This window comes from Leptinotarsa decemlineata, unplaced genomic scaffold, assembly GCF_025532065.1.
Source record: "Leptinotarsa decemlineata unplaced genomic scaffold, Ldec_3_MD MMD2_tig00003736_RagTag_RagTag, whole genome shotgun sequence".
In the NCBI taxonomy this organism is placed as follows: Eukaryota; Metazoa; Arthropoda; class Insecta; order Coleoptera; family Chrysomelidae; genus Leptinotarsa; species Leptinotarsa decemlineata.
In genome coordinates this window covers 7,265,118-7,277,945 of record NW_027412593.1, presented here as the reverse complement: position 1 = coordinate 7,277,945, position 12,828 = coordinate 7,265,118, and the positions used below count along the sequence as shown (strand labels likewise).

The 12,828-nt window shown below is 32.4% G+C and overlaps 1 protein-coding gene across 4 annotated transcripts in view; it reads right to left on the bottom strand.

Moving 5' to 3' along the window:
• Pkn (serine/threonine-protein kinase N) overlaps positions 1 to 12,828 on the bottom strand; it is a 77,441-nt gene that overhangs the window by 12,818 nt on the left and 51,795 nt on the right. For 3 of the 4 annotated variants that reach the window (XM_023174109.2, XM_074178374.1, XM_023174110.2), the window contains 6 exons: positions 12,197 to 12,362; positions 11,932 to 12,120; positions 11,610 to 11,822; positions 6,806 to 6,964; positions 1,217 to 1,930; positions 1,054 to 1,161 (listed from right to left, as the gene is read on the bottom strand). In XM_023174109.2, the coding sequence (XP_023029877.1) occupies positions 1,054 to 1,161; positions 1,217 to 1,930; positions 6,806 to 6,964; positions 11,610 to 11,822; positions 11,932 to 12,120; positions 12,197 to 12,362 (1,549 nt within the window). The remainder of the gene's footprint in view (positions 1 to 1,053; positions 1,162 to 1,216; positions 1,931 to 6,805; positions 6,965 to 11,609; positions 11,823 to 11,931; positions 12,121 to 12,196; positions 12,363 to 12,828) is intronic. The other variant, XM_023174111.2, reaches the window with a different exon arrangement.

Below are 12,828 nucleotides of genomic sequence, written 5' to 3'. Positions count from 1 at the left end.
GTGAAGATATATAGTTTAAGTTTATGAAAAATGTATAAAATTGATTATATATCCATGATAAATTATCATGGGCAATAGCAAAATTAATTACTATTGAATTGAGCCAACCACTTTAGTACACTTTATTCTACAGTGAACTTTCTTATCTCACGATAATTTGGGGAAATGCCTACAACAAGATGCAACCATTGAAAGTGCTGTGAAATAGAGTCATCAAGAAGATATTTGAACTTCCTGTTCGTTATTCTACAAATGACCTCTACTGAATCCTTGATGTGAAAACTATATAGGCATATCATGTTTGTTCTTTTATTTTGGGCTACAAATAATCGTCATTTGCTACTGCAAATGACGGTTAATAGTGACATCCATGAATACAAAACAAGAATCCTGATCTGCATGAGAACACTCGCAAAGTCTTCCATGGACAAAAAATTTTACATGATGAGCTTACACTTTGTAATGAAATTATTCAAGATGTCAAAACTCTCAATTCGAACCAAATCAAAACTTGAATTGATTGTTTTCAACATTTAAAAACATATTTTGCAATTTTTTTGTCATTTAAAGGACTCCCAAGTTTTTTGATCTGGGTTACTATTTTCAACAATTCATATTTCATTTATTGCTGATACTTTTATATGTCCCAATAGTTAATTATTCACGTTGCTGTCTGTTTTCCATTTGATATTAGTGACCAGTTGTTATACTCTGCTATACTAAAGGACAAGCTCTATCAAAATAAAAACAAGCTTCATTTACGTTAAAATTGGGAAGGGTTGCAATAAGCCAATAATAACTGCAAATGCCAAACTGCAGATACTCTGCTATACTAAAGGGCAATCTCTATCAAAATAAAAACAAGCTTCATTTTCGTTAAAATTGGGAACGGTTGCAATAAGCCAATAATAACTGCAAATCCCAAATTGCAGATTTGGATAACGAATTGACACACCCCCTTATCACCTGTTCAGCTATTTTCTTTGAGCTTGCGTTATCAACGAATATAGGATTATATGATAGTAGCTTTAACAGACTGAAATGATGACTCACCCTTCTCATAATGGCAATAGATTCCAGTGATAGGAACCTAGGGTACCGAACTTCGTCATTTACAATTGAATCAAATACTTCCTCTTCATCATCCCCAGGGAATGGCGACTAAAATTAAAATGGTTAACTGTGAAGAAAATGTATGGACAAGGTTCCAACTCACCTCACCAACAAGCATTTCGAATATCAACACTCCAAGTCCCCACCAGTCGACAGCTCTAGTATACGAAGTTTCGGTCAAAACTTCAGGCGCCAAAAATTCTGGCGTTCCACAAAACGTACCGGTTCGATCACCGAAACCCATCCCTTCCTTACACAGACCGAAATCTGCTATCTTCACATATCCTTCAGTATCCAGGAGCAAATTGTCCAACTTCAAGTCTCTGTAAATTATTTTGTTCTCATGTAAGTATTGCAGTCCTAAGACAACACAGGCAGCATAGAACACAGCTCTGGGTTCGCTGAATACATCAGCGTGAATGTGCATCATCAGATCTCCTCCCGCAGCATACTCCATTACGAAACAAACGTGAGCTTCGGTTTGGAAGCATGCAAACAAATTCACTAGGAACGGGTGTCTTATGCAGTTGGCAACTTCGAATATTCGCTTCTCCGACAGTAAGGACTCGACCTCATCCCTGGCAATAATATCGCCTTTCTTTAAAGCTTTGACGGCGAAATATTCACCGGTGTTTTTGTACTGCGACAGGATCACTTTTCCGAAGTGGCCACGCCCCAAGACGCTTATCAGCCTGAAATGGTCGATGGTCATTCCGGTCATAGTCTGCGATTGACGTTTGGACTCGTAGGCACTGTCTCTATGGCAAGGTTCTCTAGGAGGTGCCCGTCGCATAATGTTTACTGCATCATACTGCGGCTGAAATAATGTGACATTTTAAAACTCATACATTGAAAGAAGTAAAATTTTCACAGCAGTTGAACGATTTTTAAATTGTGCTATGCAGGATGAAGTTAAGGAATATGGTATCAATATGTTACTGTGCAGGATTAAATGGAGATGAAGATATTAATTAGGTGATAGACAATATGTTACTTTAGATTTTATTATACATCCCTAATGAAAAACTAATATATGATAGATCTTTTTATAATCAATGGTCGAAACGGTTAAGTGATTCAAAAAAAAAAGCAACTCAACCCTGGATGGAACAGAACTGCTTTCAGTTCATCAACTGATTCTACAGACAGCAAAGGTAAAAACACGTTGGGCTAATCTATTCATGAGCAGATGTGAACGCGAGCAATCTTCCAACAAGAAGGCAAAAACCCCTTCCTTGAAAGACAAGTTGAAAAGTCTACAAAACACTGGTGCTACTTCATTTGCGCACTTTTCAAGTACGATAACAGGACCAAGACGCCTTGTTGACATTGAGCGGATTCAAAATTCGCCTACCTAGACGTTGCCAGTGATTATACATTCCAATTCCACATTAATAGAAATAATAGCAAATATTTAGTAATTACTGTCTGATGTACAGCTATTCAGTTTAATAGTATCAATATTATACATACATGGACTGTTCAAAAAATAAAGTGAATGTTCAAATTTTGTGGGCTACGTACTGTTACGTTTTTCCCCGTGAGTTGACCAATAATTTGCTACACTGAATAATCAAACTTAACTTTATTTCACTTTGAATAAAACAAACACATCAAATAAAAATTTAAACTATTATTCGAATGTCTATCGCCTTACTGGATTCCTTCGCATACCGCACTTTAACGTTTATATATGCACTAGAAAATTTCGCCGAAATTCCATCGAAATCAGTAGCATTATTCTCGCAACATCAAGAGCGGCAGAGAACATCGTACATTCGCGCGCTCTTAGCCACGTCACGATTGGTTTATGGCTACCACTGGCGGCCGGCATTATTTTCTTTAGGGCATGGTTTACAATTATTCAATGATGTGCATGATTAGCAATTTTTTAATGTTGGTACACTCGTCTCGAATATATGTTCAGTTTCAGCTGTTTACCATGTTAAGTTTGTTGGTGAGAGGCATAAAATTTAGAAGTGTTTTGCGTGTTCGGCGATTTCCTGCTATCGAAAAAAAAATCAAAGAATTTCGATCAAATTTATATGGTGATTGTACTTCCAGTAGGAAAAATGTTTAAAAGTAGTAACAAGCTTTTCACAAAAGGTCGAGAAGATATGATGTGAAAAACCGAATCGCTGAGAGAGTTTAAGGACATACCAAAAAGTGCATATCAGAACTGCTTTGAGGATTGGAAAAAAAGCTGGCACAAGTGTATTACATCTGAAGGGGAGAAAATAGAGATTGATGAATAAATATTTTTTAGAAAAAATAAAAATTCACCTAATTTTTTGAACAGACAGTGTACATAGCTCAAACTAATCAGGCATTTCTTATTTATAATGATTACAAATTTTCACAAGATAGAATGCGAAGTCATAACCATCCATTGATATGATTAAACAATGTTTTCATGTTGATTTAAAAAACTTACCAATTTCTGTACCTATAACTTCAAATGAGTGTTCTACTTTCATATAGAAAAATAGAAATGTCATAAGTTACTAATCTAAAAAAGTACAGGTTAGGAAATGTTTAGTTATGAAATTAGTCACAGCCTGTTGAATGGAGTTAGTTATATTTGCAGAATATGTTGAACAAAGCAGCATGCTATGAGAAGACTAATAGAAAAATACAATATTTCAGCAAAAATGATATTTTCGTAAAGTTCAATTAAGTAGAATTTTTTTTTTTCAACATAAAGAGAAAACTAACTAAAATCCTGAATGATATTTTGTCAGATGAATGAAATTCAATTATTTAATTTATTCTTTATTGATCTATAATCACAATCCTTCAAATACATTATTGATGTCATATTCATCCATTGATATGTTAGTAATTTTAAATCTAATCGAGGACAGAAACTGATTTATCACGATGGAACAAACATCATTTTACCTATATATAAGGAAGTCAATCGAGTAAGGTCTGTCGACTTAGAAACTCTTAACAAAAATCGCCAGTAGATCACAAATGAGACTTTGTCAAAACGTCGTGAGATCAATCCCAGTGAGGATAATAACACAGAACACGGATCAAAACGAGAAAATCAGTTCGGCATATATTTAAAACTATATGTTACTTTTTAGTTGAGTATTTCAGTCAAATTTCTCCACGGGCTATAAGAACACTATTTTCTGCTATTCAAGCTTTCGGAATTTTTTTTTTCTTAATCAAGAATATATCTACAAAATAAATGTGATGCAAACATTATATAGTAATAACAATTTTACAAAAGACCCACCAAAGTTAGTTTGAAATATAAAAAAGACATAGAAATCCAAACATTCAAAATTGAAAAGTCAAATGCAAATGTGACGTTGAAAATGTTGTTACAACATCAGAGAAAATGTGATTAATATGATATTTGCATATAGTGAGATTTGAATGTGAGTGAAGAATTATTAGTGATCTATAATTTTTCTTGTTATATTGAAGTTATTTGTTCAATTTTGTTGATCAAAAGTTAAAATATAATTGTAAATTTGACTTAAATTTTTGTATTCCTGATTTTTTGTTTGGGTTATTATTATTTTTACTTATGTAAACCATTTCCAGAAATAACCTTTCGACTTTATTATTTTCAACTGCTAAAATTTTTGTATTTTCATAATCCATAACATGATCTGAAGAGATAACATGTTCAGCCAGTTTACCAGAACGTTTATTGAGTCTGCAGTCGCTTTTATGAACAAAAAGAACACGGAATACTAAGTATTCCATGTTATAATAATAATAATAATACCAGTTTATTTCAATCAATAAGGTTATACACAATGATGCAAATGTGTTAAATGTACACTATTACAAAATTATTGTGAAAGACGTCAATGGGCTCATTACATAATATATTACATATAACTGTATATATACAATATACAATAAATGATTTATAAACAGTCACACAGATTAGAAAAAGAAAAAACTTCAAGTTCTAGTTGAGGAATTCTTCAGAAGTGTAACAATTTTTTTATAATATGAATTGTTTTGGCATTTTTTTTAAAATTCGATTTACTTTGGTGAGACTAGTCATAAACTATCTGGAAGAATCGCGTTACATAAAGTGATGGCAGACTCAATAAACGTTCTTGTAGACTGTACAGGGAATGAGACTGATGGAATGGGTGTCATGAGAAGATGGGAGAATAAACGCAATAAGTCCAAGAGGCTGCACTGTTTTCTGGAGACTTGGACTAAATGGACAAGTCAGACAGCTCCCAAGGTACCAAAAAAAAAAGACTGACTGAACATGTTATCTCTTTAGATCATGTTACGGAATATGAAAATACAAAAATTTTAGCAATTGAAAATAAGTCAAAAGGCTATTTCTGGAAATGGTTAACATAAGTAAAAATAATAATAACTTAACAAAAAATCAGGAATACAAAATTTAAGTCAAATTTACAATTATATTTTAAACTTTTGATCAACAAAATCAAACAAATAATTTTAATATAACAAGAAAAACGGTCACTAATAATTCTTTACTCACATTTAAATCTCACTGTATATGCAAATATCATATTAATCACATTTTCTCTGGTGCTGTAACAAAATTTTCAATGTCACATTTGCATTCGACTTTTCGGTTTTGTATGTTTGGATTTATATATATATATATATATATATATATATATATATATATATATATATATATATATATATATATATATATATATATATATATATATATATATAATATATATATATTATATATATTCCTAAAGAAATGAATAATTTAAAACTGCTCTCAAATTCAAAAAATTAGTTGAAAAATTATTTAATGAATTAAATAATATTTAATTGCCATTAACATTTATATTGAAGAAGAAAGTAATACAAATCATGAAATTATGAAACAACAAAAATTAATTGGCGCTTCGGAGCGACTTCATTGATTCCAGTGGCACATTTGCTTTTTTCAGCTGCAGGAAAACCCGGAAAAACCTGCAGCACCAGATCATCTGAAGATCTTGATTTGCTAATGTCCTCTCTTTCGTAAAATAAAATGTAGGGTATCTCCAGAGGCTCCAGTAAATTTAAGACATCGCCAGAACACTTAGTGACACAACTATCGCCAAATCTAAACTAGTCTGTTTCGTCTTTAACCAATGCGTAATAATGGCCAGATTCAACACCAGAACCACAGTGAACAACGACTGCATGAAGATTATAATAGTGGTCTGCTAGACTGAAGTGTTCATCTATTTCGAACCTTATGACTTTTCATATAGCCAGAATTATTCAAATATTTTTATATTAAATCCGGATGATTTGTGTTTTCTTATTTAATTATTTATAAGTTTTTATTTTATTTTTTAATACATATTCACAAACTCAATATTGACTCATATTAATTACTTGTGTTTTTTTGTTCAATATTTCATTATTTTGTTAAATTTGTATCTTTAGTTGATTTAGTTAAATTCATAAACATTTAACGTTTCTTGTGATAATAAAGACAATATACAATAGAACCTGAAAAGATTATTCTTAATGAGGAAAGGTGTTTTTATAAATTCTAAATTTCAATGACAATTAAAACTTTTTAAAGGTTTGGGCAAAGTATTGACTATTTTCAGAAAAATATCAAGATAGATAACATGCTTGAAAAGGATGAATCTTTTTCGCAAAGTTATAAAAAATCATTTTTCATTTCTGCTGAAGTATAATTTGAAACATTGTCTACCTCATCATCTGGAAATTCTATAACAGGCTGGGGACTAGGTGGTACCAACTGTTCGGGAGGAACTATAGGCGTAGAAGGTGCTGAAGGAATCAGAAGAGGTCCTGGTCTAGACATCTCCTGTTCCTCCAGAAAATCAAATTCCTTCAGTGCTGCCACACTCTGCAAGGCAAAGAAAAATATCTAGATTGTGTACCCGCCTCCAAGTGTACAAAGAAATTCAAGATATTACTGTGCATATTTGAAATAGGTGCATGCTAATTTTTGGTGCAACATTCTGATCCATAGTGTAAATTTTCTCCGACCACTATACCTCTGTAGGAAGGAATGCCCACAATAGAATATATACATCTAATGAATCTAATGAAAAAATTTTCAAATATCTTAACTAATAAATTTTCTCCCCAAAATATGGCATGTAAGGCATTCCACATTTTAGAGACACAGTGCTGGTTTAAGGAGTATTCATTAGATTCATTTTACACTAGAGATTCTGTGTCTACCTATGATATTAAAGTTAAAACTAATGAAATATAAAAGTATCCCAAGTAGGGTTATATTCAATTTTACAAATTATTCTAATAACATCATTTTGTCCATCACACATGCTACTTGAATATTTCGAAGTTTCTAGCACTGTAATTTCTTTCTATAGTTTGCGTCAAAGAATATGTAATATTATGAAGTCCTCAGAAACAGCTATGATTTTTTTTTTATATCATATGGAATCGAAAACCTTTTGAAACAGAAACAGAACTATTTATATTGTCTAAACGATATGCATGATATTCATATATGGAATGCAGTTTTGTCTGGCTTTTTTGGAGAAACAATCGTATATTAAATAATATAACAGTACATTAGATATTGTTTTTAATGATTAAAATCAATTAATGAAAGTTGTTTTTAATGTTTATAATGATGACGATACTAGAGTATCTGAGAGAAATCGTAGATATATATATAAGTTATACTTTAATTGACTATTTGAAAAGGACATCGAAAACAGCTGCAGATTGATTCATTTTGATTGGTTTTGAAGTTATCTTTTTGACAACCCCTCATCAGGAAGTATCAGAGTATTTTTTATACTGTTTGACTTGCAGGTAACACTTTTAAATATATTTTGCTGCATCCTCTGCTGGAGGTTATGAAATGAGTTGTTAGTGCTTTCAGAGAGATTTTAAAGAAACAAAATTTCTTATTTTGAATGAAATTCCAATTATGGGAACTATTTTCCTTCTATGGTTTCAATATGCTGTCTCCATGATAAATTTTCATTTAGAATGAGACCAATGGAATTTAATTGGATCTTTTGAATGAATTCGTGTAAACCTTTCTAATATAAGCATATACGAAGATTTCTGAAAATGATATTTTATAGCAATGAAGCCATAATGATATTTTATCAGGGTCTTTTGAAATATTAATTTTAATTTACTGTACATTATTTCCATTGTAAACTGAAGTGGTGACATCAGCAAACATTTGTTATTTACCAAATAAATTTACTATAGCCTAATAATTAAAATATACAGGAAACAAAACAGGTCCAAGTATTATTTCTTGCAGTACTCTACTTTTTTTTTACTAGTTCTGTCGCCCATATAGATAGATGTATTGCTTTCTATTCAATAAATAATTTTGAAACCGATTATGAACTAATCCTTGGATACCTATATTATGCATTATTTTCAGAAGAATTTTATGGTCCAATTATCAAATGTTTTTTTAGGTCTAATGAAAGAACTCCACATTTTTTGTTCGAATCTAAATGTAGCTGGAATTGTGTTACAGCATCTAATACTAAATAAGCATTTGCTTGCGAATGGTCTAGCAATAAATTACTTCAAACCATTTCAATTCCTGTTGAGTAAGTCCCTACTCATTTTATCATTCCGGATCAATTTCTCTATTCAGTATAACTCTGAATAAACTTCTCGCTCTTATTCTTTGAAGCTGATGCTATCACAATTCACTCAAGTGTTTAGCAGTTGTGTAGAGAGTACATTGTCAGAACACAAATAATAATTTTCTTTAGGATTTCTTCTCATGATTCATATATTCTGATGATTTTTGAAATTTGCAACACAATATTTTCCTTGTATTATGAAAAGCCAAATTTTTTTCTGATTCCTTAACATTTTTCTTCAGTTTACAAAGATGTCTGCATTCTTTAATTAACTATTGATTGGATATATCGTACAATTTCTCTCAGGTGCCTTAGTTCCATCATTATTACATCTATCAAAAACAATTAAACTCACAAGAATATCTAATGTACTGTTTTTATATTAATATATGAAAAAAACTCCAAATAATTCGGTTCCCGCTTCAAAATGTTTCTGATTTCAAATAAAACTTTAAAAAAAATCAAAGAAGATTTATCAAAATTGAAGCTCTTTCTGAGGATTTTTGAGGAAAAGATTTCGTTAATTCAACTGATAGAAAAGTTGTAAGAGAGCTCCGGCGAATAACAGAAAACTACCTCATAATATTTTATGAGGATATAATATTATTGAGTGTTTGAGGAAACTTCTATGTTTGAAACCAATTCAGAACTGTACTTGAGATGTGATGGTTCTGAACCAGTTAAATCCCCACTGACAAATAACTATCCAGTAGTTATAGTAATATGCACATAAAAAGTAAAACTGCAATGTTGTTTCAGATAAAAAGATATTTCATCAGTAATACTAGATGGGCTGAAAAATTCGCAGACTAACACACAAATGGGCTACTAGTATTAACTTTCAAAGGATACATGTACAAATTTCACAGCTGTCGGAAGTTTGTGTGATAGAACATTTTGAGTAAAGCAACTATTGTATAAGATTGAAAAAAAAACGGATCAAAAGGAATTTCATGTGTAAATAAGGCATTGCTTTTTGGCGAAAATGAATACTGTTGAAGCCAAGGCTTGGCTTGATGAACATTATTCGGATTTTGCACCAGGAAAATCAAACGTTGAGAAGTGGTTTGTTAAGTTTGAACGAGGTGAAATGAGCACCGAGTAGAAAGCACGCAGCACAAAATAATTTTGGATGACCGCAAAGTGAAATTGATCAAGATAGCTAAGGTTCTAAAGATTCTAAAGAAACGTGTTGGATATATCGTACATGAATATTTGGGTATGCGAAAGCTCTGTTCAAAGTGGATACCGGGCGAGCTCACAATCGACCAAAAACAACAACGAATTGATGATTCTGAGCAGCGTTTGTAGCTGTTCCACCATAAAAAAACCCTAATTTATGCGTCGATATGTGACAATGGATGAACATGACTCCATCATTTTACATTGGAATCAAAACAATCGTCACTCCAAAGCGTGCAAAAACGCAACAGCTGACAAGGTTATGGTATCAGTATTTTGGGATGCTCACGGTATAATATTCATTGACTATCTTGAAAAGGCAAAAACCATAAACAGACACTATTACATAGCGTTATTAGAGCGCTTGAAGGACGAAATCGCGGAAAAACGGCCCTATTCATAAGAAAAACAAAGTGCTGTTTCATCAAGATAATATGCCGTGTCACAAATCAATGAATGCATGAAATGGGATTCGAATTGCTTCCACATCCATCATATTCTCCAGATCTGGCCCCAGCGACTTTTTCCTGTTCTCAGACCTCAAGAGAATACTCGGTGGAAAGAACTTTGGTGCTGATGTTGAGGTAATCGTCGAAACTGAGGCCTATTTTGAGGCTATAGACAAATCGTACTATGAAACTGATATTGAAAAGTTGTATGATCACTGGTGGGACGGTAGCCGGTCGGGTTGATGTACGTGGTTTGCTCCACTCACTCATTCAACCACTGTGTGTACTGATGGTTCAGGCCGAGAGGCCAGATAATCGATTTTCACTTCCTATCGTCCAACCTGAGTTAGGAAACACACCTTAAAAGGTAAGACCTTGTTAGTCCTTAGCTCGCAGAAGTTTCGACTTTTGAGGGGGGCAACACCTGGTTAACGAAAAAACAGATTTAAAAGCCCTCGAAGGCAACTATATTGAATAAAACAATCAAATTTTATGAAAAAAAATCTATATTAGCTTACAAACTCTTCAGCCCAACTTCACTCCAATCTCATGAACACTAATTACTCTCCAAAAGCCAACAAAAAATTTTTTTTACAAGTTTAAAATTAGGAGAGAATGTTGACTGCTCAGAACCTTGTTAAAATAAAAACTATTTGTATTAGGTACTCCTAGAGTACCTAATACAAATACAGAACCCCAAAAATGAGTATAAAATTACTGAAAATTGAAAATTTTTAAAAAGAAATGAATATGTTATGTATCAAGAGATTCAGTTAGGGTAATCGGAGATCTTCCACAAGATGAAATCAAAATTCTCAAGTGTCTTGATTTCTAACATCGAAGCAAGAAACGTGCAATCTCGGTGTCACAATTTTCCCATACTAAAGAATAACCCAAAGAAACAGTTTTTTTGCTTAACTGTCTGTGACTGAGGTGAAAACTCAAATGTTCAATGTTATGCAGCTAAAAACTGGTACATTGGGGAAAGAAAGAGTTCGAAATAGGCTTAAAATTAAAATAAAATTATTATGGCTTAGTCCTATTTGAAAAAAATTTCTTTCAACTCAACCATAAGCTAACAGAAATCACAATATCCCCTTTAATTGAAGAGAAAAAATAGAGTACAAAATTGACTCAAAATTATGGTGTGAGAATAAATTTAAAAATACAGTACAGACAATAGATCTTCATACATGTGCCATGCAACCGAAATAAGTCAACTAAGTCATTTAAGTAATTTAAAAAAATAATAGCTAATACTTACTTCAGGATCAAGTCGAGGTGGAACGGGCGGGGGTGTAACTGCCATCCTCTTCTTTGCTACTGGTGGAGGAACAGGTGGTATGGCAGGAGATGTTGAGTCTTGAGGTGTCATATCAATAACTAGTCCCAAAGGCCTTTGGCCCCCAAGACCGCCTGCCTGAGGATCAGGTGTCTCACCTGGTGTCTCTGGTTTGTCTTCAATAACCAAATCGTCCTGTACAATGCAACAAATATAAACATCCCATATACATAATTACAAAAGGAACCAGTGTGAAGTAGTTTCAATGTTTTTTTTATTGCCTTTATATTCAGCAATTACTTACAGAAATGTTTTCAGTAGAACTCAAGACCAAATTCTGCCTACTAGGCATCCTTGAAGCTTGCTTCATCCATCTTCCCCAGGTCACAATATTGATATTCATCTGTTTAGCCCTGGGCAAACCTTGTTTGAAAATTCTCTTCTGTCTCTGAAGTTTGGGCCTCTTGGAAATCATTGGATTCAAAAATTTGATCTGAAAGAATCATATATTGAGAATTTTCAAAAACAATTAGTTTTGCAGTGACTAATAATTTGAAAATATATATTACCTCAGCAAATAGTAGCCCCCGAGGTTCCAAATGTAGAGCCATACCATGCCTCTCATCATCTATGAACTCCTCTAATTTTAGAAACTTCACACCGCAAAGAGATCTCCAGTCTCTCCAGTAAACTCCAATTTCTAATTCTCTTGATTTATCTAACTCTATCGAGAACCTGAAATTGAATAATATATACATTAAACAAGTACAATTGCAAACAAGAACAATTTCAACTTTTCCCGGTCAAAGACAGAAAGTAATTTCATAGTTTTCATTTTCAATACAAATACAAATGTGATAGACAAATATGCAGATCATTTGTGACTATGTTCAAAATTATTTTCAAATATACAGGGTGTCCATAAACATTTATATGAGTTATATACTTTTTAAATAGATGAACTCTTTGGTATATTTTAAGAGGACTTCATTGATGTTATCTATATCTAATTTAATTTAATTATCAATCTTGTGACATCAATGTTTCTGCTCATTGTTCATTTCCCATGTTTGCAGACGATCTGAAGATGTTCTAGCAGATTCATAATTGTATAGAATAACTTTTTGAAATTGATTGCTTCCTTTCTTTCTTTGGAAGATTCCCACATTTTTCATATCAAGATGGAGAAGTGGAAAGCCAA